General features: G+C 41.2%; 1 protein-coding gene and 1 pseudogene across 5 annotated transcripts in view; both read left to right on the top strand.

Annotated features, from left to right (window-relative positions):
- Positions 1-19,613, top strand: part of ptpn13 (protein tyrosine phosphatase non-receptor type 13) — a 53,827-nt gene extending 34,214 nt beyond the window's left edge. For 2 of the 5 annotated variants that reach the window (XM_085165357.1, XM_085165356.1), the window contains exons 11-49: positions 466-540; positions 639-810; positions 1,174-1,324; positions 1,449-1,587; positions 1,743-1,895; positions 2,309-2,491; positions 2,644-2,806; positions 3,042-3,465; positions 4,025-4,131; positions 4,233-4,286; positions 4,720-4,809; positions 5,136-5,243; positions 5,404-5,535; positions 5,630-6,084; positions 6,490-6,621; positions 7,504-7,597; positions 7,701-7,786; positions 7,894-8,068; positions 9,717-9,931; positions 10,032-10,130; positions 10,214-10,587; positions 10,686-10,845; positions 10,955-11,110; positions 12,544-12,715; positions 12,866-13,076; positions 13,240-13,325; positions 13,538-13,599; positions 13,818-13,973; positions 14,231-14,396; positions 14,493-14,549; positions 14,653-14,756; positions 14,867-14,922; positions 15,016-15,113; positions 15,204-15,352; positions 15,437-15,527; positions 17,718-18,055; positions 18,457-18,672; positions 18,753-18,815; positions 18,923-19,613. In XM_085165357.1, coding sequence (XP_085021483.1) covers positions 466-540; positions 639-810; positions 1,174-1,324; positions 1,449-1,587; positions 1,743-1,895; positions 2,309-2,491; positions 2,644-2,806; positions 3,042-3,465; positions 4,025-4,131; positions 4,233-4,286; positions 4,720-4,809; positions 5,136-5,243; positions 5,404-5,535; positions 5,630-6,084; positions 6,490-6,621; positions 7,504-7,597; positions 7,701-7,786; positions 7,894-8,068; positions 9,717-9,931; positions 10,032-10,130; positions 10,214-10,587; positions 10,686-10,845; positions 10,955-11,110; positions 12,544-12,715; positions 12,866-13,076; positions 13,240-13,325; positions 13,538-13,599; positions 13,818-13,973; positions 14,231-14,396; positions 14,493-14,549; positions 14,653-14,756; positions 14,867-14,922; positions 15,016-15,113; positions 15,204-15,352; positions 15,437-15,527; positions 17,718-18,055; positions 18,457-18,672; positions 18,753-18,815; positions 18,923-19,000 — 6,000 coding nt within the window. In that variant the 3' untranslated portion in view covers positions 19,001-19,613. The remainder of the gene's footprint in view (positions 1-465; positions 541-638; positions 811-1,173; positions 1,325-1,448; positions 1,588-1,742; positions 1,896-2,308; positions 2,492-2,643; positions 2,807-3,041; positions 3,466-4,024; positions 4,132-4,232; positions 4,287-4,719; positions 4,810-5,135; positions 5,244-5,403; positions 5,536-5,629; positions 6,085-6,489; positions 6,622-7,503; positions 7,598-7,700; positions 7,787-7,893; positions 8,069-9,716; positions 9,932-10,031; positions 10,131-10,213; positions 10,588-10,685; positions 10,846-10,954; positions 11,111-12,543; positions 12,716-12,865; positions 13,077-13,239; positions 13,326-13,537; positions 13,600-13,817; positions 13,974-14,230; positions 14,397-14,492; positions 14,550-14,652; positions 14,757-14,866; positions 14,923-15,015; positions 15,114-15,203; positions 15,353-15,436; positions 15,528-17,717; positions 18,056-18,456; positions 18,673-18,752; positions 18,816-18,922) is intronic. The other 3 variants (XM_085165358.1, XM_085165359.1, XM_085165360.1) reach the window with 3 other exon arrangements.
- A 4,414-nt stretch (positions 19,614-24,027) lies between these two features.
- Positions 24,028-26,533, top strand: LOC146514138 (uncharacterized; annotated as a pseudogene).

Genomic DNA, 26,533 nt, shown 5'->3' with positions numbered 1-26,533 from the left:
CCCTTCCATCTGAGTCTTTCAGAAGAAATCAAGAATCACTGAACCAGGCAATGTTTTCCAATCTTCTGTTGTGCAATTTTAGTGAGCCTGTGTGAATTTTGGCCTTCGTTTCCTGTTCTGAAATATTCAGTCCAGCACATCTGGCACCAACAACCGTGCCACATTCAGAGTGACATGAATCCTCCTTTCTTTCCCCATTCTGATTTTCAGCTTGAACCTAAGCAGGTCGTTTACACCATGTCTCCATGCCTAAATGCACTGGGTTGTTTCCAAATTACTGGCTGATTAGATATTTGCATTAACAAGCAACTGAGAAGGTATACCTAATAAAGTGGCAGCTTAGTGTGAAGTATTTGTGTTATGCATGTTTTATATCATGGGTGAGAGGGCAGTTTTCAAAAGACCCTTTAGTGTGCTGGTAAATTAAAACTTAAGTCTAACAGTGACTTTTTTATTATGTGGTAGAACTTTCACGGACCCGAGTTTGTGAAGATGGCCAGCGAGCCCTGCGTGCCCTTATCTGTTCCCTCGTCAATAATGGTGAGAATGTAAAATTATGCCACCTTGAAGCTAAAGAATTCATATTTTTATATCTGTTTGTAAACCATTACTCCATGCTTTGTTTTCTTTACCTCAAGAAACGTGGGAAGGTGGAAGAAGTGCAGAGGAAGGTGGGTGTGGTACTGCTCAATGGCCAAAAGCTGGAGCTGAGCTGTGACATCAAGGCAGTGTGTAAAGACGTTTTTGACATGGTGGTTGCTCACACTGGACTTGTGGAGCATCATCTCTTCGGCCTCGCATACCTCAAAGGTATTGTGTGTTTGTGGTTTGAGGTGTGTGTGAGAGAATGGATGTGATCTTGTGTTATTTTGGGATTTTGGTAACTGTTTCACAGTTGTTCTTTGTTTGTTTAGTCTTTAGTAGTTGCCCCCAGAGGTCTTAATTCTTACATGAGGAAAAAGCATTTTAAAAGTTCTTTAAAAATAACTCAAATTGTATTCGAAATAAATGTTTCCATTTTTGAAGTGGAAAGTTAAAAAGTGTATAAATGCACATAAAAAATATCGGTTTGGTTGTTTTTAGTTGTTCATTTTGATCAATTTCCTGTAAAGATGCAAAACTTAAGCCAGCCTAACTTGACTTTCTAACCCTTTCATCCTGAAAATCACGCAGAAAATGAGTTTTTCTTCGTTGATCTTGATGCCAAATTATCCAAAGTGGCCCCAGAGGGATGGAAGGAGGAGTCCAAGAAAAGGAGATCTGACATGCTTTTTAACCTTTTTTTCCGCATCAAATTCTTTCTTGAAGATATCAACTTAATACAGTAAGTGCACATTTTGCACACAATTAGCTGGAAAGGCCAAATGTGTGCTGTCGTTACACTAAAAAATAACAGTGTGTTCATGTTGGCATATTAACCACTTAAAGTGATTTTCTGTGGATTATAGGCACGCATTGACCAAACATCAGTACTACCTACAGCTGAGGAAGGACATCTTGGAGGAAAGAGTGCGCTGCGGCACAGAAGATGCCATGCTGCTGGCTTCTCTGGCATTGCAGGCTGAATTTGGTGACTATCAACCTGAGGTACCCACTCAGCTGTTTATCTGTTTGTTATCAGTCAACTAAAAGTTTCTTTTCTCATATGACTTTAAAAAAAAATTGTATTTCATTTGACTCTTGTATATATAAAACAATAAAAGTATCTTAAAAATAGTATCTCATTAATCCCGATCCTGCAGCTCCATGGGAAGACTTATTTCAGAATGGAGCACTATCTCTCGATGTCTGTCTTGGATAAAGTGGGCCAGGCCACCATCAGGGAGGATCTGCCAAAGCTTCACAGCAACTACTACGGAGCAACAGAATCTGAGGCGGAGTTTGAGTTCCTTAAGGTTGGCAATAATAAAGTAGACTGCATTTAAATTCATTTTTCATGTCGATATATCAAAAATATATTCAGTTAAGTTATTTTTTTCAGTAATAAATTGCAACTCAAGGTTTTTATTTTGTGATGTAAATGATTATTTTATACCAAAGAGTTTACTTCGGCAGAAGGACTGACATGCAGTGTATGTTTGACAAAAATAAGTACCGTAACAAGAGCAAAATGTCTGTTTAAATTTCATTTTGTTGTATTTTTTGTCTCATTGGAGACTACAAAAACGGATGTTTGCTTCCTCATCGACCTTAATTTAAAAAAAAAAAAAAAAAAACTAACCCCTGGTTCTCATTTGGAAAGTTCCTGTTTTCTATGTTAATTTGATTATTATTTGAGTATCTTAGTACCTCTCTCTTGTCTTTAAAGATGAGCCAGAAGCTGACAGAATATGGAGTCCACTTCCATCGAGTGCTTCCTGAGAAGAGATCTCAGACAGGGATCATGCTGGGTGTTTACTCCAAGGGGGTGCTCATTTTTGAAGTCCTTAATGGAAATCGTACCCCAGTGCTAAGGTTCCCCTGGAGGGAGACAAAGAAGATTTCCTTTGCAGTATGTGCTTGACTCTTATTATTTGAAATAAACCTGTACTACAGTATACCAATATTTGTTTTCCACTATAGTGTAGTCCAATTGATGTCCATTTTCACTTTGTTTATTATTATTATCATTTTTTTGTTTCTTTTTTGTCTGTAATCCTCCAGAAAAAGAAGATTTGCCTTCAGAACACATCAGATGGCATTAAGCACCTGTTTCAGACAGACAGCAACAAGACATGTCAGTATTTGCTACAGCTGTGTTCGGATCAGCACAAGTTCCACCTGCAGATGAAGGCTCGCCAAAACAACCAGGAGCAGCAAGACCTAGGTAAGCAAGAAGAGCACCTCATATTTAGAAAGATGTAAATATATAGCCAGCTAAGCGCTGCTTGTTTTTTAGTAGAGATGAGGGTTAACTTGATGCATCTGTCACAGGCAACACTAATTGGAATAAATCAACCAATCAGCTCTTTGGAATTACCCGCCTCATGTTAATAAGCACTAATGATTATTATTACTATAGAATGACAGACTTTTATGTCTTTCATGTTCCCGCTCACCAGAAAACAGTTTGCAGTACTCCCTCGACTCTCGGAGTGGAGATGCCGTTGGTATGAGAGCGAGTTCGGGCAGCCTGGCCCCAAGTTTATCGACACGCTCCAACCCAGACCAACTGAAGAGAATCTCATACTCAGAGGCAGCCCTCAATAAGGCACTGTCTGGCTCAGTATTAGTCCAAGATGAGCTTCACTTTCCAGGGTTCAATCCAGCGGCCTCCACGGTCCTTTCCAATCCCCGAGCAATGAGTCGTTCCCACCACAACCTCGGGCAAATGCCAGAGTCTCCGGAGGACAGGCTGGCAGAGTTGTATCGTGGTCAGTCGCACAGCGGACTTAGTCAGCCACAAGCCAACCAACTGGCCTCTCACTTCCAGCAACATCAGCGAGCCAGCTCAGACACAGACTCCATCCTACACCAACAGGACAAGTGAGTTGAGAAAAGCAAAACATGTCAAAAGCAAGACCCAGATTATTTCCCATAAGCTTAATGAAACGTAATGAAAGGAAATTATGAGCAAATGCTGAATTTAACTTTATAATAAGAAATAAGAATAAATAAGAAAAATAAATAAGAAAACTGTGTGTTTCTTATCTTTTTATTCAATGCCTTTTTCCCCCAGTATGGGGTCCTGTGCATGTGTTTAGGTTTCACTGTCAGTCTCTTCAGGGCAGACTAAAGTTACTGAGGATCTGTTGCTGAGACTACTCTGCACTACAGAGACATATCAAACTCTACCTCCAGCCTGTAATTGACCCCCGGGGGCCTGTGTGTGGGTGTACATGCGCCTTAGTATGTGTTTGTGTCATTGTGCCTTTTTTTAGTAAGCAACAAGTCCGTTTTGTGTCAGCTGCTCCCCCTTGTGTCAGCTTCACAGATGACCTGTGATTTTTAGCTTAGAAATTTCAGAGGCCTAATGTTATTAAGAGAGTGTTTTCAGCGTTGTAGAAGACACCTAATTTTTCTCATCTGTGTTTTGCTTTCTCAGATCATTTGGCATACCACCCCTCAGCAGCGCAGCCTGGAGCACCAGCATGTCCAAAAAAGAATCTGACTCTTCTTCCATAGAGGATACCGGCCAAGCATATGTAGTAGGTAAGAATGCTGACCTGTGAAGAGCAGAGCATCAGAGGTGTAGAGGTCATACCTGAAATACTGAAAGAATGCTCTTATTAATGCGTTGCATTCTTTCACAGGTGTTAGCATGCACAATTCCTCTGGACCACCTTCAACCCCAGCATCTGTGAATGGTACGTGAGGAAATGTGATTCTTGTTCCCACAGATACCAATTATTACTCATTTCTAGCATTCTGTCTCTACAACTCTAGTCTGTTCACCAATATCTCTCTGAGATTTAGCAAACCATGAATATACACAAAAAAAGTCCAGTCTCTTTTCTCTCAGTGCTCAATGCCTGTGGACCTTGGCTTTGGCCCCGCTCCCACCATTTAATAGCTTAATTCTTGGCACTGAACCCAACTTTCATCCCAGCTTAGCCAAGCTTTTCAGGCTTGTTATTCAATTCTACTAAAGAGGGAGCCCTTCAGCTACACTGTATGTCCTCTTGAACTGATTAGTAGTTACAGTGTAGTGCTTTCAGAGTGGGCTGCTTACCAAACTCAAAAAAGATGACACCGTGTTACAAAAGATGGCATGTATTTAATGTTTTTTTCTTTGGACAGATTCCCTAAAGAAAAAGGTTAATGCGTTACCATCTCCAGAGAGAGAGATCACAACTGTAAACTTGAAGAAAGATGTGAAATACGGACTAGGTAAGAGTGAATGAATATATTCATAAAATTAGTTTTATTTTACACAGTCTCTGCTGTTTTGACAACTGCTTTAAACTGCTTGAAATGCTGGGGGAACCCTGGACATGCTGTATACTTGACAGATTTCTGAGTTAAAAGTGAATAACTCCCCCTCAGGCAAGCTGCTGCTTTTCTATTTTAAGGACTTGGATAACCAGTAATTTTGCTGTATGCAAATCTTTCAGCTAAATAAACAAAAATGGTGTTTGCCAGAGGCTGCCTCTACATTTGCATGCAACTGTTTATAGTTTTGGGTTCATACATTTGCGGTGTGTGTTTGTCCTTAGGGTTTCAAGTTGTAGCAGGAGAGAACTCTGGCCACGCAGACCTTGGCACCATTATTAGCTCCATCACTCCGGGTGGTCCCGCTGATATCAATGGCTGCCTCAAACCCGGTATGCTACTTTTTTGTTGCCACTTTCTACCTTCCGTATTCAGATGATAGTGTTCTTGTTGTCTGCTTGTGCTGATGGTTAGCTCTTAAGTTTGTTTCATTCTTGCTGTGAATATGAAGAGTTGTTGTCTGTGTGAGCAACGGTGGTGTTGTTGATTCAGGTGACCGGCTGATCTCTGTAAATGAGAAAAGCCTAGAAGGACTTTCTCACACGACCGTGGTTGATATACTTCAGAATTCTCCTGATGACGTTACTCTCGTCGTATCACAGCCCAAAGAGAGGCTCTACAAAGGTAAAATCAGGGTTACAAGTATAATTTTGGTTTTCATGTGCACCTTGTCAGGATTGATGCTGACTCTTATCCAAAACCTTTTTTGTTCCAACAGAATCTCCTGGAGGATATTCACCCTACCAGGACAGGTCTTCATTTAAGTCCCTTAACTCTGCTCAGAAACAAGAACTAGACTTTGATACCTCCTCAGAAGAGCATGCAGGAACAAGAAGCCCCAGCCCTCCACAGCAAAGTGCTGGCATACAGTCATCTAACTCATCACCAGCTCAACAGCACACTGCCCTCAGTTCTCAAGACTCTAAGACGAGCATTATGGCTAAAACCAACCAAGCCCCCGGTGGAGTTCAGCAATACCTAGAAAGGAGTGCTGCACCCACTGCCCAACATCCAAATGTAGGTCCTGATCCTACACCACCAGCTCTACCTCCCAAAACTAGAAAAGCTAAAGTGCTGGAAGCTCCCAAAGTCTCTGAGCATTCTGACCGGGGAGATTCAGACATGGACGAGGAAACTTATTCAAGTAGTCAAGAGAAACAAAAGGTCAAAAAGGTTTGTTTATTTTTTAAATGGACTCATTTCAATGGATTCCCTGCTTTTATACATTGCCCTAGGCTCTCAATTAGGAGCTCCGTTAAGTATACACAGAATTGTGTCTTCTAGTAGAAATTTGCTTATGTTAATGGAACAGAATATGATTGGGTTTTTTTCTATACACAAGCATTACATATAACTTGATGCTTGGCACAACTAACTGCCTGTTCTTTATAACATTTGCCTGTCATTGCATTTACACTGTCAATGAAAGGCTGCATTGCAACTGTATGCTGCATGATATCCCTTGTGTGTTTTTTCACTGTATCGGCTTGTTTAGTCAGTCTACTCACTCACCTTGATTTCTTTCTGCATGTTCAGGCTTGTGATAATTCACTGTAATGCCCTATTCTCTGTTTGCAGGAAAACATCATGGAAAATTTAAATGGTAATGCCTCAGGGGTCAATAGTCTCCATCCAGGAGAACTATATGACATTGAGCTGTCCAAAAAAGACAGCAGCCTGGGCTTAAGTGTCACGGTACTGTTCGACAAGGTTTTCACCCTTTTCTTTGTTTTGCACCTTTTTTTCCCCCCCCCGACTCATCCAGTTCACATGTTGTTTGGTTTGGTTTCATTTCTTATTGCCGTGTGTTGGACGTTCTTGTGGTAATACTAACCCTCATGCATGTGAACTTTATTTTTTTAATCAAGAAAGATTTGAGAGAAAGAAATGTCACGGTATCTCTTATAGTAGGGATTTTAAATGATGTGAGTAATCACTGCTCTAATTAGTCTCTCTGGAATTTTGAATATGATTGACTTGGGTTAATTAAACCACTAAACCACTTCAACAAAACACTTTATTATGTCTTCAGACTGCTGTCACATGTGAACTTGTGTGGTTGGAATACTGATTTGGTATGCAAACATTGATGTATCAATGAAATTTGACATCTTTTTAAATTTTTAGAAGATTTAAAAATAATTTGTTTAATACCTAAGCAAACTCCAGAATCACAAAATCCACCTAAAATGTCGTTTGAACAAGAGGAAAGGGAGCTTGTGTCATGTTGTCATGATTCATAGTGTCTAAAACCAAGTTTTAACTTGGTCTTGGACAAAACTTGCTTAACTTCAAAATCATCATCTACTCCACTTGTGACAGTTCTTATGCACCAAAGTATAAGCTTCATTCAACCCCCGATCCAAAAAACTTTGAAATATAAACTTCTGGTCTTGAATTTTCTGTTAAAATTATTTTAAAATACTTCTCTTGTACAGTTTGATATTCTCTTCACAGTTCTGAAGCCACAATAAAGATAAAGCAGTTATCATATAAAACACATCCAACCCTGCCATCAACCCCCACAGACAAATAAAGAATTCCGCATTTTCTCTTTGGCTCATTTCACTAAGAGTTCTGTCATTATCTTAGGGAGGAGCTGGCACTGCTGTCCGACATGGAGGCATCTATGTGAAAGGTCTTATACCAAAAGGTGCTGCAGAGCTTGATGGAAGGATACAGAAAGGTAGACACTGGTGTAACAAATATGTAGCACAAAGGAAAAAATGAAATTAGATGAAATTTAGAGTCTTTCGTCTTTGGGCATCACCTGTCTGTCTGCGGCTTAGGTGATCGTGTGGTGGCCGTCAATGGAAAGAGCCTGGAGGGGGCCACTCATCAACAAGCAGTAGAGGCTCTCAGAGACACCGGACAGGTGAGGGGTTGACAGTTCCCATGAGCCACCATGTGAGCAGTATCTTTAAATTATGTTGCTGCCTAGCTGGCATCTTAACACTTAGTTTTACTTCCTGCATGGCTCAGACAGTGCACTTGTTGCTGGAGAGGGGTTACGTACCTGCAAACAGCATCCACGCTCCCCTCACACCTAAGAACACTCCACCATCTGCCAGCACTGGCTACGACAGAAATCCGACCAAGAACAAGGAGCAGACACTCGAAGCCAAAGAAAAACCAGAGTACAGCTTCATCACACAAGGTAAAGGATGTGGTGTGGTTTATTATGGGATTGGAGCACCCTATAATGCGTTTTCCTGTTTTCTGTGGTCTAATTTCAGTGGTCTAATTATCATTGAAAATGCACAGCAAAGTGCAGGTTGAGGGATTATCCTTTGACCTCTTTCGTAGCACTGCAACAAAGCTAGGTTCAGACATTTAATATTCATTAGGTGCCAGTTGTTTCCTGTGCAATTCAGTGAATTTCACGTGTTTAATGCATGAAGACTCTTTTACCCAGCCTCTCAGGGCACACCATGCTATTGTTTTAATTTTAAGTTTTTAAAAAAAAAAAAAAAAAAAATAGCCACTTATCTTTTCAACAGGCAGTTGCAGAGACACAGATAACCACTTACCATGGCACCAAAAATGGACTTTAGAATAACCTGACAGGCAGGTCTTTTGGCAGGTTCATACCTTCTTGCTCCAAGGCAACACATGCCCCACTCCGCTCCCCAGCTCTTTCATGTATTAACTTACCTGCATAGCTAAGCTAACTGCACCATCAAGTTAGGTTAGTTGGTTAATGTTCCACCCTCTCCTAGTTTAGTCATTGTAAAACGACTGTAGTTTCTATAATGTGGTTTTTCTGGGTTTTTTTACCCTCACCTAGCACATGAATTACTTTTATACTGCAACCTGCAGCCACTTTTTAAAGCCCAGATAGATGCTTAAGAGGCGTTTTACAGTATTTTGTCCAAGGATGCTTCCACATACGGACGCAGTAGATCAAGCCACTGATCTTAGGAATAGTAGACAACCTCCTCTAACTATGGTGCAACCATAAGCAATACGAGTTTGCTTTTCTGCAGGTGAGAATGTAAGGGTCCATCCAGGAGATGTAATGGAAACGAATAGTAATTCTTGTACTACTGGAGACTGTTTGCAAATGATTTAAAGAGGAAAAAAAAGAATAGTTTCAGACTTCTAAAGTAAATTTCTACATTATTGAACATATGTGATTTGACATTTACTTTATAGTTACTCTGAATAACAAATTATATTGTCTTCTTTTGCCAACAGCCATCTTTTAACTTTTTAGGCTTTTTAACAGACTTTTTAAGAGTATATGCACCATTTCTTTTTGATACTTGTGTCCACCTGTAAACAATCGAATTTGGTCATACAATGTATTTTTTTAGCAGTGTTACACCAAGACCTACATCAAGATCAAATGAGCATGTGTGTACAACCCATTGTTTGCACACTGCGTTGTATTAGAGCTGAGTAGATGGGCAGAATCTACATAAATTGCTCTTCTGCAACAAGAGCTGGACGATCCTTTAGTTTTGTGCTCTCCCTAACTGGTTATAAATACAAGTTGGGAATGCACTTTCTGTTTTGTGTATCAGGCGTGTGCTGAAGTTGTATGTTTTTAGTCAGGTTCCTAATATACAATATACTAAATATTTTACCAAATCAGACAATGAAATCCAGTTTTGAGCCCCCCACACCCCCAATAGAACATCCTTTCCTTATATTTACTTGCATGTAATTTTAAGAGGTTGGATACCTGTTATTATAATAAGCTGTAATTCATCCATTCTGGTTTTATATTTTATCTTATTCTGTGTGACCATTCATCGACCATCTATGGCAATAACTGCAAATCCATGTGTTCTGTTTCACAGATAATATGTTTGACGTGTGCCTGCTGAAAAACACATCAGGGCTGGGTTTCAGCTTTAGCCGAGAGGAGAACATCCCCAACGAACCCCCTGGCTCCAGCATGGTGAGGGTTAAAAAACTGTTTCCTGGCCAGCCAGCTGCAGAAAGCGGTCGTATCAAAGTTGGTGATGTCATCTTGCGTGTCAATCAAACCCCACTCAAAGGACTCTCGCAACATGTATGTAATACACTTTGTCTCAGTTCCCATTTAAAAATCACACTAAGTTATTTGATGTCATAATGTGTTTGAAATTGTGGTTCCTTTACATTTTGTGTAGGAGGTGATATCTGCTCTGAGAGGAACTGGTCAAGAGGTGACTTTGCTTCTCTGTAGACCTGAGCATGGCATTCTTCCTGAGATGGACACTGCAGCTTTGGTGAGTCACTTAATATTTTCCTCATCACTGAGAGTCTTTCAAGCATTCGTTGAAAACTTAAATTGAACCAAATTTCTTCCTAGACACCTAAGCTATCGCCTAGAAAGACACCAGGGACATTTGGAGAGCCCAGCTTGAACTTAGAAAGGCTCACGTCTGCTCCAGGGAGTAAGAAACAGGGCCCTGTGGAGGACGCCCTGGAGAGGCTGCTACACAGAACCCCTGGCCGACGCAACAGCTACAGCGACAGCACCGATGGGGATGAGGAGGTGGAAGAAGCTTTCAGCGCAGGCTCTGTGGAGAACAGCAGGCAGAACTGGGAGCGGAGTGTTTACCAGACCTCCGGTAGCAACCCGGGACTGGGACGCTACGACAGCAGTGGTCATCTGGATGACAACATGCACTCAGCTTTTTATTCCTCAAATCTATCAATGACAAGATCAGACCTCAGCAACCGGTAATTCATCTAATGTTAAATACTCGATTAGCATTATCAGTTATAAATGTGATTATTAGTGTTTTTGCTAAATTTTGGCTTTGTGGATGTTTGGTCAGGGGACTTTCATCCCCAGTGGGAGCTGATCTGGAGTCATCCACTTTTCCGAAGGTGTCCTCCCTGTCTTCCCCAAGCCCAGATCCCCTGCCTCCTCCACTACCTCTGCCCTTGAACCTCACTGCACCTGGCAATGGACAGGATGGAGATGAATTCGTCCCAGTAAGAACTGAGGAAGGGAATCATAATCTAATCATTTTAGGGTTTCCACTAAAATGTGGATCAAGATGTTATTCCTGTTACTGAGGTTATGTGTTTTTGTTGTTGCTAGGAAGTAGAGCTACAGGTCTCTTTGGTGAAGTCAGAAAAGGGCAGCCTTGGCTTCACCCTCACTGAAGGCAATGATCATGGATGTTACATCCATGATATCATCCAGGATCCAGCCAAAGGAGATGGAAGGCTCAGGCCCGGGGACCGAATGATCACGGTATAAATTCCCATTACTCACTATGTGCCAAGGTGTGAAAAGCGTGTGGATTATCATTATCAGCAGAGGTTTCAGGTGAAATCATTGTGAGACCTTGCCTCACCCTATTGTGTGACGTATTGAGATCAGCTGACGCAAGATGTAAGTGGACGTTAACACACCTGGGAAGGGATTTCAAAACTGGATTATAGATGGGAGACAGCAGGTGTCGCAAGCCACCCCCTCTGTTCAAGGATGGTCATTCACATGGACATAGTTTGCAAGAGGAGTGAAAAAAGCCATCTATCTGCCTTTTCTGTCTAAAATGTGAACATTAGCATCATTGAAAGATTGACCCTTTTCTTTTAGATGCAGAGTCTTGCCCTGTTGAGGTGGCTCTTCTGGCTTCTGCCATGTGTTTATGAGGTGGCTGTTTGGGTTTCCTGCTGTTTAGTATGTGTTTGGGAGTTTTGTCCTTGGCATGAACCAGTTTTTGTCTGAGTGTGTGGCTGGGTTTTCGTGCTCGGAGAAAATGTTCCTGAGCTTCTCTGACAAACCTGCTACATAAGGGATTGTCCGTTTGTCCTTCTGTTTCTCTCTAGTTGGTGACCTTCTTTACTGTGCATCTTTGCTGATTTGATGAAAGCCCAGTTGGGATAACCACATGTTTTAAGAGTTTTCTCTACATGTGTGCGTTCCTTTCTTTTCCGTCTGGGTTGGAGGGAATGTTTTCTGCCCGGTGTTGCAGAGTCCTGTTTACTCCAAGTTTGTGTTCCAGAGGGTTGTGGGAATCAAAAAGCAGGTACTTGTCTCTGTGTGGGGGCTAAACTTTAATGTTGAGGTTTCCATTCTCCTCAATGTGCACAGCACGGTCCAGAAATGGCAAACTATTATCCTTTGTCTCCCCTGGTGACTTTGTTTCCACTGAGTTGATGTGAACAGTCTGCACCATGTATCGGTACCAGTGGCTAGGTGCTGTCCCTTTGAAAGAGCCAAGAACTTTACTTTCTACTAGCTCCATGTAAAGATTGGCTACATTGGAAGACACTGGGTAGGCCATGGCACATCCATGTTTTTGTCTGCAGAAACCCTTGTTGTATTTAAATTATGTGGTGCTAAGGCAGAGGTCTAATAGTGTGCAAATCTGATCGGGGTAAAGCTAGTTCTGTTTTCTAAGAAGCTGTCTTGCTGTAGTTGATTTTCTGACAGTCTCCACTGCCTCAGTTGTAGGTATGCAACTAAAGAGTGAAACTACATCAATGGACACTATGGAAACTTAAAGAAGTCCAGTTGCTTTTCTTTCCAAGCTCCTTCGATTATTATGACCTGGATGACTGAGAACCTACACAGACATATAGAGGCGGTTAGCAAGTACAAACTGGAAACAGTCTGGCTCTCTGTTCCTTTGTGTTTCCCAAACCATTACACGTTGAATTAATGTTTTTTGTCTACAGGTGAATAACACTGATGTGAGCAATATGGGCCACACCGAGGTGGTCAATCTTGTGCGTGCTGCCCCTCGGGTGGTTGACTTGGTGGTAGGGAGGGTCCTGGAGGTTCCTAAACCCCCCATAGAAGCTCATCTGCTGCCTGACATTTACTTCAAGATGAACCAAGAACCACTGGGTAAGAAACAACCTTGATTAAGAAAAGAAAATACCACTGGTGTGTCTCACATTAAGCCACTAATGTCTTGAAAATCTTCCCAAATGTTGCATCAGAAATTCGTTCTTAAGAATCAAATCTAAATATTTTTATTCTTTATTCGTTCCCCAGGTTTGGTACTGGATGGTGGTAGTGACAGTTTGTACGGGATCTTATATGTGAAAGATATTCTTCCGGGTTCATTAGCCTCTAAAGAAGGAAGCTTAATGCCACTTGACCTAATCCACTACATCAATGGGGCCCCTACCCAGGACCTGACTCTCAGTGAGAGCACTAGGCTATTGGAGCACTCCCCCAGTGAACTCACGCTAAAAGCCACAAGGTACTCTACACTAAAAAAGAATAACATCTATCCTTTGTGAATTTTTTATTTTTTTGGTGCTTGTTTTTATGTTTTTTGTCTTAATAGCATTGCACATTACAGAAAATACAAGATCTTAACAATAATCTCGGTAACTTTTATTTTCTTTTATTTACTCTAACAGGGATGGAAAGCCAGTTTGTCCTATGCAGAAAACTCTTTCTTTTCTCAACAACAATGTTAGCACGACGGTTTCATCCACCATGAATGGTATGCTTTATAATCTAAAGAAATGTGACGTACAGGTGCTCTGATAAATCGATCTAAATAAGAATAGATTTACTCATATTAAGTTTCTTACTTGCCAAATATTTAAAGATGGTGTGAAAACTTTATTTTAAAAAGGAGATGATAATAAAAACTAAATAAACCATAGTAATAATGGGATAAGCGTAACTGCAACTTTTTGTTTTCTGTTTAAGGGTTCCTTAAAGGGGAAGAATTAAGAGATACAGAAGGTCTCGCAGCACTTTGTCCTTTAGAGGTGAGTTGTTGTTTTATGTTGGTGCCTGGGGGTGAAAACATGTTCTTGTGTTGTTTATGTTTTGCCAAGCAAACAGCTATGAAATATGTTGGTGGAGTTCATCAGGTGTTATTGTTAATGGAATACAGACTGTTACCCAAACCAACAAAAAAAGTAACTTGCTGAAGGGTTGAATGACAAATCAAAGGTGACTGCACATTTGTTTGCTGAAAACGCAGGAAGAGATCATAAAGGTAGATCTGGAGAAGCCGCCGTCAGGAGGTCTGGGGTTTTCTGTAATTGGAGGGGAGAGGGGGATCTTTGTTAAATCCATCACACCAGGAGGAGTAGCAGAGTCCTCAGGCAAGCTGCAAGTAGGAGACAGGCTGCTTAAAGTGAGTGTTTTTGGACTTGTAATGTGCTTTGTTAAACAAAACACATTACATTGTGATTTACGTGTAGATTTTTTTGTTTGTTTGTTTTTAACATAATTCTCTTAAATTCTGTGTTGTAATAACACAGAATTTAAAATATTTACAAAAAGCATTTTCTTTTTGTGAACATTTTGTAAATAATTGGCTACAAAGTAAAGAAAGTATTGGATTTTCTGAGACTGTATACAGCCCTGACTGACTGGCTCTCTGTCTTGTAGGTGAATGAAGAGCTAATGACAGGTGTGTCCCATACCAAAGCTGTCACCACCATCCGTAAAACTAAAGGCCTGGTGCATCTTATTGTATCCAGACCGCCAGACCAGAACCCAAACACATACCTGGCCTCTCTACCCATCAACTCCGACAAGTGCAATGGAAATACTGGTAAAATCATGCACTTGTATTTTTTAAACTTTTGTCTCATGAGTGTATTTTTCTTTCTGAATATTTTCTAAAGCAACCTGCTCGTGTTTATTTCAGGTCTGAGTGGCGACAGTAGCATAAAGACTAAGCAGTGTCCTGTCATACCACCTATAGGTATAGCACACACAGGCTGCTGAATGAACTGGAAAGTTATAAATGTGTAAAAAAAAAAAAAAAAAAAAAGAACCAACATAAACTATATTCCCATATTTCACAGACTATGATGATGAACTAGGAGAGAGGAGAGAGACCGAGCAGGGCACAGAGCTTTCGGAGGACACTGACGGCGATGGCTCTTCTTTACCAGAAGATTCTCCTGAGGTACAAATCAAACTTGCCATTTGAGAAACCACAGAAACAACCATCTGTTTTTTCTGATGTTGTTTTGTTTGTGTCATTTGTTTTTTGTTTGTTTTGTTTTTTTACTGCAGAACTCCCGAAAGGTGAGATGGAATGAGGAAAGTGTTGACGATCCACACAATGAAAAGTACGATTTTACTTTTTAGATGTGCACTCATCAGATTTAAGGTTGTACATCATTTATATTAAGACCTCTTGGCTGTTTGTATTGAACCAACAGCTACCTGCAGATGAGTGCTGGGCAGCCAGACGATGATGAAATCACGTGGGGAAGCGATGAACTGCCAATTGAAAACATGAACTCAAAGTCAAAAGATGGTAGGAGTCAATGTCTCAGACAATACATGTAAATAATTGTCATAAGTTACTTACAAAACTTTTAATTCCCTCGTTTATGTCTCCACACAGATGGGCCAATCATCACAGAGGACGAGCTGACCTCTTTGCCCCTTGTCAGAGTGGTCCCTGAAGGCCAGTACACGGGACAAAGGCTCAACAGTGTGGTTCGCACGATGAGGGGACTTTTGGAACAGAAAGTGCCTCTACAGGAGTTTGAAGTATGACTCTTTGAATTTCATTGCCAAAGAATAAACAATAGTTTTCATTAGATTTTTCTGAATATCCATTTTCCATTCTGGCAGAATCTTCAGAATCTCCAGCCGCTGGACGACTGTTTGATCGGTCAGACGAAGGAGAACAAGAAGAAGAACCGCTATAAGAATATTGTCCCCTGTAAGAAAAACTAGCAGTTCCCTATGTGATAACTATTAATAACATGGACTATGAACTGTATATGAACGATGGATGTAGCCACTGTGACCCACTGGTTTGTAGACTACTACGGGGTGATCGTGGCTCAAGAGTTGGGTGTTCGTCTTGTAATCGGAAGGTTGCCGGTTCGAGCCCCGGCTTGGACAGTCTCGGTCGTTGTGTCCTTGGGCAAGACACTTCACCTACCGCCTACTGGTGTTGGCCAGAGGGGCCGATGGCGCAATATGGCAGCCTCGCCTCTGTCAGTCTGCCCCAGGGCAGCTGTGGCTATAACTGTAGCTTGCCTTCACCAGTGTGTGAATGTGAGAGTGAATTAGTGGAATTGTGAAGCGCTTTGAGGGTTATATAAATGCAATCCATTACTACTGTTGTGAAATCTCAGTTTGAGCATTTAAGCGGTCCCTGTCTTGGTCCATATGTGACAAACTGAAAGCAAAGTCACTGTCAGAGTAACTGGGATCACCAGAAAGCTAAAAATACGAGATAAGATATTATAATGATACTAACCCAACATATAGTATTGAATTTCAAATATATTGTCACATTACAATAGCATATATTGCAATATTTTCTACTTTATGACCTTTTCCAACACAAGTTATTGCAACCCTTTCGCAAACATTCCTCAACATCACCCTTGACTTCACTGTAGAGAAGTGTCGCACACCTGGCTTCCTATTTTTTTAACATGCAGTTCCCTATTCATTTTTTTTCTCAGTGTTGTGTGGATGCAGATATTTTCACATAAAATAGGTGATTCTTGACTTCCTCTAAATTGGGACCTAGATTTGTCAAACTAAGTGTGCCCAGTGTTGGTTGGTTTTTCGGTTGAGCTGATTACCTCGCCATTCGCAGCAGGGTTTGGCAGTTTGTGACATGAGCCCTTATACTCATAATATCCCAAGATTATTTTACTTTGATGTGGACCTCATTTTAAATATTCCATCCTTTTTGTTTGTTTTTGTTTTTTTAGGAAATTCCAAAATAGGTCCATATTTTGATATAGACAGCACTTTCCTGATTTCTTTCTTTGATACCTCCATTGTAGTTTTACCAACTTCGTCCCGCATGCTGAATGCTATTTTGGATTGAAAAAGTAATTGATTTATTATACTAGTACTAAAGAGTTATAATTTTATTGACATTTTATATAATAAGATGCTAATATCTGGTGTCCCTATATCGATACAAGTGGAGGAGTTTAAGTGGCTCGGGGTCTTGTTCACGAGTGATGGGAGAAGGAAGCAGGAGATCGACAGATGGATTGCGATTGCTGCAGCGGCTGCAACAATGCGGACGCTGCACCGGTCTGTTGTGGCGAAGAGAGAGCTGAGCGTAACGGCGAAGCTCTCATTTTACCAGCGATTAACGCCCCTACCCTGTGGGTGTGATAGCAGTGACCGTTATCGCGAGATTGCGAATACAAGCGGTGGAAATGAGCTTCCTTTGAAGGGTGGCTGACCTCTCCCTTAGAGACAGGGTGAGAAGTTCGGCCATTTGATCTGAGCAGCGGCTCGGCTCAGAGTAGAGCCGCTGCTCCTCCACATCGAAAGGAGCAAATTGAGGTGGTTTGGGCATCTAACAAGGATGCCTCCTGGGCGAGGTTTTCCGGGCATGTCCCACCGGGAGGAGGCCCCGGGCAGACCCAGGACACACTAGAGAGATTATATGTCTCGGTTGGCTTGGGAACATCTTGGTGTTCCCCCGGATAAGCTGGAGGAGGTGGCTGGGGAGAGGGAGGTCTGGGCTTCTCTGCCTGGGCTGCTGCCCCCGCAACCCGGCCCCAGATAAGCGGAAGAAAATGGATGGATGGATATATCGATACAATATTGCCACTCGATATATTATACTATACTTTATCAGTTCCCTCTTCCCCACACCTAGACACTCCACACTTTTAAGATGTAGAGACTTGTCATGTGCAAAGTAGTCCCATCTTAAAATAAACTTTCTCTATTAAATAAGACTGACAACTGAAGCCACAAAGTTGTCCCCTCATGCTCCAACCACAGCACTTGTGTCTCTTCTCATGGTCTGAGGCTAAATCCTCTTTTATTACAGTACATCTACTGTACTTTAATGGCTTTTTTTAGTACTTTTTTCTCTGAATTCAAATTTTAATCCGGAAACTTTTCATGACGTCTCTTCTAGTTGACACAACTCGTGTTGTCCTCGGCAAAGACGGAGGCTACATCAACGCCAACTTCATTAATATGTCGGTGAAGGACGAGAACTTCATGTACATTGCCTGTCAAGGACCCTTACCCACTACTCTAGGGGACTTCTGGCAGATGGTGTGGGAGCAGAAGTCCAATGTGATTGCAATGATGACCCAGGAGGTTGAGGGGGGGAAAGTCAAATGTCAGCGGTACTGGCCGGACACGCCGAGGACGGCAGAGATGGTGGATGACAGATTACAGATAACACTTATCAAAGACCAGCACCTGGACAACTTCGTCATCCGTGTCATCGAGGTCAAAGATGTCCAGGTAAATATATATCATGTATTTCGGTGTATAGATCAATTGTGCAGATAGTTTAAGACGGGGATGTCAAAATTTACATCATAGTTTAGTTTGTATGTTTATTTTAGTTAAAATGTTTTTTCACATCAAGTTTAACTTTTTAGTTTTATTAATATCAGACTATTACTGTGGTGTGAATGCTAATTAGGGGTGATGGGTCTTATGTTTTACAGCTTTTGCTATTGATAAAGTACAGTTGAAAGTCCCAAATCTACACACTCCTAATTTTCCAAAGCAGACCAGTGGGCCAGATTGGACTCTTTGCTGGACTGTTTCTCACCCTCTGGCCTTATGTTTGACAGCCCTAATTTAAGATGTTTCTACTTGAATTGTCCACATTGACATATGAGTTTCCTTCTTTCCAGACTAATGAAAACCAGATTGTTACTCATCTAAACTACACTGGATGGCCCGACCACGGGACACCTTCACAACCTGAGCAGCTGCTCACGTTCATATCCTACATGCGGCACGTTCATCAGTCGGGGCCTATAATCACACACTGCAGTGCAGGCATTGGTCGTTCAGGGACCCTCATCTGCATTGATGTGGTTCTGGGTCTCATCAGTAAAGATGCAGATGTCAGTATTTTTCATCTTAGAAATTTAATAATAACTTTTTTCAGTATCACTTCTAATCTCCTTTTTTTTTCTTTTGGTAGTTTGATATTTCAGACGTTGTCAGGAACATGAGGCTTCAGAGACAAGGAATGGTCCAAACAGAGGTGGCTTGGTTTTAAGCTTAGTAGCATTTACTAAGTATTTACACGTCTTAGTAGCTCCCAAGCTTTCCCTTACATTTCCCTCTCTTTTTTTTCTTTTCCTTTTTCAGGAGCAGTATATTTTCTGCTATCAAGTGATCCTCTATGTCCTCCGATGCCTTCAAGCAGAAGAAAACATCTCAGGATAGTAGAAACCCTGAATCGTATCATGTGGAGGCTGGATGACTGTTTGATGAAAGCAAAACAAAAAATGAGAATTGCCAAATTACACTACAAGTTTTGTTTTTCTTTTGTTTTTTTTTTTATTGCCTTAATCTATTTGATAGCTCAAGAGTAAATCCTTTAGAAGAAGTATATTTTTTACCTGTCCACCCTCCCCTTCCCCCCTCTGGCTGCTATTTCCTTTTAATGCATCTATAAGAACTGCTGATTGTCATTGTAATTATCACGCACGAGAGTACATTGATGGGGGCGGGGGGTGTTCAGATTTTTGGATACCCTAAAATAATTATAATATGATCAGTGATTTTCTATTTTATGTGGAACAATATTATGTATTTTGAAGCCTATTTTGATGCTGGAACATGCCTTGACAGAATACTATGTCAGTATTTGCTATGTAAATCTATTATACAGTAAACTGCTCACTTCCTGAGGCAAATGATGAAATTAAAAGTGTACATATTCATCTCCTGAAAAATTAAACTGGATACATTTTAAATAACATGTAGAGGAATGTTTCATTTTTTGGGGAAAAAATTAAATATTTTACTTTGCCTTTTTTTTGTCTTTTTTTTTTTTTTTAAGTACATAAATCATTTTAGCATACTTTTGAGAATATTCGTCAGCCTAAATGTGTGCATTTTGTTCTGTCTATAAAAAGATTGCCATCACATACTAAACATCACCCGTAGAAGCTTTAACCTAACGTGGCTTTTCCTTATTTGCTTACTAATAAACACCACTGGAGGGAGAGAGATTACAGCTTGTATAACTGTGGGTTACTAGAAGGACTACATCTGCGCTCCACACAGTTCCTGCACAATTACGGAATAATAAGGATCTTGATGTTGAATCTCTATGGAGGCTTTTGACTTTTCAAGAGATAATTAAAGCTGTAGTTTGAGATCAGAGAGCAGACCTCTTTAAACTGTGATTCCAAAATCAACCGTATAAGTAAGTCAACAGTTCAGTGGTCGTCAACAGTTCAGTGGTCTTCAACAGAGATTAGCCCTTACATTGTGTTAACTGTCTGATGACTCCATTGCAATGTTTGTCTTACAGGTTCTCATGTAATGTATGCCCATACTCTTTATGTAGTGATTCATCTAAAATGCCCTGATTTAATCTACTTGCCTACATCCGCTACATCCAGTTCAAGCAGGAGGTATTGGAGCAGAGATGGCTTGTCTTTTACCAGTTTTTAACCACCGTGTGGTGCCAAAATTCAGTGTTTTATAATTGTAAAACAATTCTGGAAATATTGCTATGTGTTCAAACATATTCATGATTGTTTTAAATGGCTGTTTAGTTACCCAGATATGCAAAATAAAGCTTATATTGCCCAATACATACTGGACAGCATTTTTATGGTTGCCTCAAGGCTGTTTTTTCTTATAGGCGTACTGTTAAAATGTTTCATTGGCACACGTAATTCTGTAAAAGAGAGGCTTCCCATTGTGTTGTTGACCCAGGGCAATTATCCAAAAGTGTCCAATAAATATTGTTTATATCTCATTGTTAATGCTGTTACTATTTCAATCAATATTAAGTGCAGTGATGTTATTTACCTCTCACAGATCATGGTTCAATGAGGATCTAATTCTAAATTAGTCAAAGCCTGACTTGATATTTAGCAAACGAGTCACTGACATTCTAGTGGGCCCTGACGCTGACTTTATTATGTTTAATGGAGAAATTCCCTATCCCTCATTTGGTATATAATAATCAGATTCAGAATTAATATCATTATAGCCTTCATCTTCAGACACAGCTTCCTCCTCTATCACCAAAGTTGAGTTCCAGAGCTTTCGACTTTACTTCTGCTGCTCATTTTGTAAACTCTGACAGACCAGTGTGTCACATCTAGCTGCAGAGTATAATGTTGTTAGAGTCCTCTGGGTGTGAGCACACAACCCTCACCCACCTGGTATTCAAACCTTATGTTTGCAAGGAGCAGCCAGCCAGGAAGGTGACCTAGAGTGGCTTGTTTCAGAGTATGAACTGAGGGAACTCCACCAATACCCAGTGTAAGAAAGATAAGGTTACTCAATTGTGAATTATGCAAATCAGAGCCAGCCTGCGCATGAGCACACTAACCAGCTGCTTTGGGAGCGGGATTATAAGCATTACAATAATACTTAGGCGTTAAATTCTTTTACTTTTTTGCTCTTTTGTATATTTCAAGAACAAAACATTTAACTTGGATTTGTATTGGATTTGTACCCTTAAGCCCACCAGTTATCCTGGCCTTAATGAGGACTTCTCTGTTTTTTTGTTTGTTTGTTTTTACAATTCACCTATGGCCACGAGCTGTGGGTAGTGACCGAAAGAACGAGATCGCGGATACAAGCGGCAGAAATGAGCTTCCTCCGAAGGGTGGCTGGCCTCTCCCTTAGAGATAGGGTGAGAAGTTCGGCCATCCGGGAGGGGCTCAGAGTAGAGCCGCTGCTGCTCCACATCGAAAGGAGCCAGCTGAGGTGGTTCGGGCATCTGACAAGAATGCCTCCTGGGCGCCTCCTGGGTGAGGCGTTCCGGGCATGTCCCACCGGGAGGAGGCCCCGGGGCAGACCCAGGACACGCTGGAGAGATTATATCTCTCGGCTGGCCTGGGAACGCCTTGGTGTTCCCCCGGATGAGCTGGAGGAGGTGGCTGGGGAGAGGGAGGTCTGGGCCTCTCTGCTTAGGCTGCTGCCCCCGCGACCCGGCCTCGGATAAAGCGGATGAAGATGGATGGATGTTTTTACAATTACCTTGGTCCTTTATTAGGGTCATTGTTTTTGTAGTCGAATAGGTTGACCTAGTCTTTACTAATGGTGCTATATGTGTAGCATTACTGCCGCTCTGTTATATCTATTGAATCTATTATAATCTATATTCTTTTTTGTAGAAAGTCTGCCTTAATGACTGTCGTGGATTTAGATGATCCAAATGTAAGTGAAGAAAGTCTTTACCTTCCCTTAAGTACAGTGGCAGTGGATGTGGGCTGGAGATGCAATGACCTTGAAGGTGGCCATCTTCACTGACCACACCATCTGTGACGGAGGACTCATCTCTCCTGGTGTCCTGCAAGCAAACAATCATATTTTTTGAGAACACCAACTTATTTGCTTTCTTAAAAAAAAAATTCTACATTTGCTATAGAACAGACCCCCAATTTAGACAATCTCAGGCTCCCTCCCCACCACAGAAGTAACATTCAATGTCCCACTTGTCAGTCTGGATAGCCCTGACCACCACCCGACACACAATAATGTCAGGAAAGCATATTTTTGAAAAGGGCTATGCAAACATGGCCAATAACTTTTCGTTCTGATGATCTGCAAAATGATTTGGGCACAAAACAAATTTCACTGTTCAAAAACTTGCAGACTTCACTAAATACAGTGTAGACAGTGTGGACCCTCTAAACTAAGTTTGTGGGATATGATCTTTCAATAAATGCAGATCAAACTTTCGTTGTTTGTATTTACTTACACAGCATGTCTTGTAGAATTTGTAAATTAGTTTGGACATGGTAAGAACAAGAAAGCCCTTTCTCTGTTTATACTGCTGTCTCTGCTGCTCATCTGCAGAAGTGATGAGTATCTCAGCCTTCCACAGAGTTAGCCTTTTGTTCTCTTAATTTATATTATATAATTGACTTTAAGATCAGCTGTTTGATCTTTTCACTCCATCTCTCCTGTTTTATTTCTCCCTGATCTCACTTGCTACAGTGACTACAATAAAAACATCACGTTTCTAGAACAGCACATATGTGCATGCTCAATACAAATCTCACTGCCAGTAAGGACCTCAGTCACAAAGAGAAAACCTCAACACATAATATACACAATACATAAATGACAGCTGTCATAATGTTTACCAAAATTAGGGATTAATACTGTTTTCTTAGTCCTTACAACACTTTCTGTCACCTAGAGCAGTTTAATGTCTCCAGACCAGCCTTAAAGAAGTGCTCACTGATCTTTGAAAATGAATGAGTGTGTGAACAAATGTAATTGTTCTCAAGCCCCGTGGATACAATCATAGTCTAACTGTACACTGCAATGTAGTCCAAATAATCAAGCATATATACTGCAGTTAAGAAAAGAGCCAGAGAGGTCTGTGAGCAGGGACCTTTAAAAATGCTAAATTTTAGGTTTTATCTTTTGCCAGAATCACACTCTTACTTTTCTGTGTTAATGTATTTTAAGCTAATTGTACCTTCTGTACAGTTTCCTACTAATGGCAAGTAAGTGAAACTGGAATGTGCTAAAAGTAGAGAATTATCCTTTAAAGTGAATCTAAATATTTTCATTCCTCTGTCTAAAAGAAGCTTCATCTCCTCTCTCTGTTTATACCAACTCTCTTGTCTGATTGGCTTTTGGTGACTCAGATTTGAAATTTGCCAAACAGAAAAATGAATATTATTTTCACTGAATGTTTTCTACCAGTAAATATTTTTTCAAACATTTGTTTCCAGTTTCTGTCCTTCCATGTGTTGTCCCTTAATCTGAACTGGACCCAAATGAAGCAGAGTATAATGACCTCCTATAAGCCATCCTGTCACAGTGAGTGTAAGCTACAGAATAAGATACTGGCTCTGTGATTTACAATGTGAGCTATTCATGGTGGCCTAAAACAAACTGTGTGCTTGCTCTTGTTGTTAAGAGGAATCATCCTGCGAAGCCAGAAGTCAGTGTCACCTCTGTTCCCTTTTTGTCCACAGTGAATTGTCATGAAAAGATCAATTCATACAGAAGTGAAGTGCAGTGGAAGCAGCAGGATCAGTCATGGATGCACCAGTTTGTTTGCAGTCTGTTTTGTGGAACCACAAGGGAGCCTGGAGTGACTGGAGCCCCACTGGATTATCACCAGTAGGAAGAAGAAAAAACTAACCATGTGGAACATTTTTGTAGAATCGTTGCAAATTTTCCAGGACACACTGGATGTGATCTGAGAATGTAGTGTCTTGCAATGTGTACTCAGATATTTATGCAATACTTATGCAAGAATGCTGTTTGTTGACTTCAGCTCAGCATTCAGTACAGTGATTCCCTCCAAGCCGATCACCAAAATTGTGGATCTTGGAAACAGCAACTCCATCTGTAACTGCATCATGGACTTTCTGACCAACAGACCCCAGCATATTAGGTCAGGCCATAACTGCTTTACCACCATCACACTCAACACTGGCACTCCACAGGGCTGTGTGCTGAGCCCGTTCCTCTATGACTGCAAACCTAGGTATGGATCCAAGTCCATCACCAAGTCTGCAGATGACACCACGGTGACTCATTGGTGACAACGAGGAGTCTGGCTAGAGGGAAGAGGTAAAGCACCTAGCTGTGTGGTGCTGACATTAACCTGCTCCTGAGTACCAGCAAAACCAAAGAGCTCATTGTGGACTTCAAGAGAGAGAAGATAAATGGCATCTAAATCTACATAAATGGCACAGCTGTTGACAGCTTCAAGTTGTTGGGGACCCACATCTCTGAGAATCTGGCCTGGTCAACTAACAACTCCAGCCTAGTCAAGAAGGCCCATCAGCACCTCTTTTTCTTGAGAGCACTGAAGAAGAACCACATACTGACATACTGAGTAACTTCTACCGCTGTGCAATAGAGAGCACCCTTACCAACTGTGTCACAGTCTGGTATGGGAATTGCTCTGTTGCTGACCACAAGGCACTGCAGTGGATGGTGAAAACCGCCCAACGCATCATAGGGATCATAGGGACTCCACTTCCTGCCAATCTACCGTAAGAAGATATGTCTACGCCAAGCACACATCATTCTCAGGGACTCCTCTCATCCTGTCAATAAACGCTTCCAGCTTCTCCCCTCCAGAAGGTGCTACAGGACCTTTCAGACTAAAACCAGCAGGTTTAGGAACAGCTTCTTCCCCACAGCTGTCACCCTACTGAGCTCAGTCTCCTGCTGAACCTTTCCATCCACACTTACTTAACCCTTCTACACTCCTCCTCCTAGTGACCATAATCATTTCATTCTCAACATTCACTGTATGCTCACATTGGTTAATGCTATAGTTTTAGGACACTGACATAGTATAGTCTCCTTTATACTGCGTACACTGTTCACTATTATAGTCTGTTCAGAGAGCTACGCTTCCACTACTGTAGATATATTCATAGTGCTCTGTAGATCTGTTTATCCACACGCTACATCTGTATATATGTAGCACATCTGTATATTTGTTCATAGTAAACCTCTATATCTGCCCCGTCTGTATAGCAATATAGAACATCTGTATGCTATACATTTGTCTGTGGTTCAACTGTATATTTGGTCTCTCTGTACATAATCTGTTCATAACTATTCCACCATTTATACTACATGTATCTGTATATATCAGTACATCTGTATATTTGCTCTCTACTTAACTTACTTGTATACAATCTGCTCTTGTTGCACTTACTGCTCTTGCACTTCTGATTAGATGCAAACTGTATTGCGTTACCCTGTGTGTATACATGTGTAATGACAATAAAGTTGAATTCTAAATCCTATCCTAAATATTTAAATAAAAATCACAGCTACAGGAGAAGTTTTCAGAAGTGATTTAATTTATTTGCCAGGGCAGAGGCTGGAGCAAAGGAAAGACATTTAGTGGGTTCCAGACCTCAGGCAGTCATATGCAAAAGATTTGAATTCAGACGTTAATAATTAAATGAAGGGTAAATAAGTAAAGATGGGACTGAAGCGAGGGAGAAAGAAAAAGTGATGTTAAAGTTTCTTCTCAAAGGCAGCAGCAGCTACAGTGAGCCAGTGTAGGTGATTTGAGACTATGAGAAATCTGAGAGGATCAACACTGATCAATTTAGGCTCCCGAATCTAGATTCAGGCATGTGCAGCTGTGAAGAGGCCAGTAAAGAGAGCATGGAGACAGCATCAACATGACTGATAGGCATGATGAAAAGCCTGAGGGCAAGGACGAGAATGAGGGAGAAAATAAACAAAGGCAGTTTTTCAGAGGCTGTTTGGAAGGAGCAGAGGTGTGTTTGGGAAGTTTATTCAGGTTTGTTCTGATTATGAAGCAGCAGGCTAACCGCCTGGAGGCTCCCAGCTTGGATTCAGGTGGATAAAGCGGTGGAGAAGAAGAGCAGCTAGGTCAGGATGAGGTCATGGCGGATGCCAAGGCCACTGAATCTACACGCTTCCTGTTTCTACCTCATCCTTCCAGTGCTTTACTGTACTCCCTGCTCTCTCTTACCACAACTGCCTTTGAACTTGCCTGGCCAGGTCTGAGTCCAGCTTTGCAACTCCAGCCACTAGGATTTGCTCTGATGTCTACAGGCAGGTCAGTGGAGCCCTCTGGTGATGGATACATGCCAGTGAAACGGGAGGAGACCTGACAACAGACAGCAGGTTTAACTAGCAGGACGAAGTAGCATGTAGTACTTGAAGAAGTCATCACAGCCAGTCAGTTCTCAGGAAAATGGAACGTCACATAAATATTTCTCTTCTTTGATTTTCATCAATGTATTCCTTTTGATACAT

The sequence above is a fragment of the Neolamprologus multifasciatus genome, chromosome 7, assembly GCF_963576455.1.
Source record: "Neolamprologus multifasciatus chromosome 7, fNeoMul1.2, whole genome shotgun sequence".
Lineage (NCBI taxonomy): Eukaryota > Metazoa > Chordata > Actinopteri > Cichliformes > Cichlidae > Neolamprologus > Neolamprologus multifasciatus.
The sequence above is the reverse complement of the archived record's forward strand: the minus strand, read 5'-3'. Positions and strand labels throughout refer to the sequence as shown.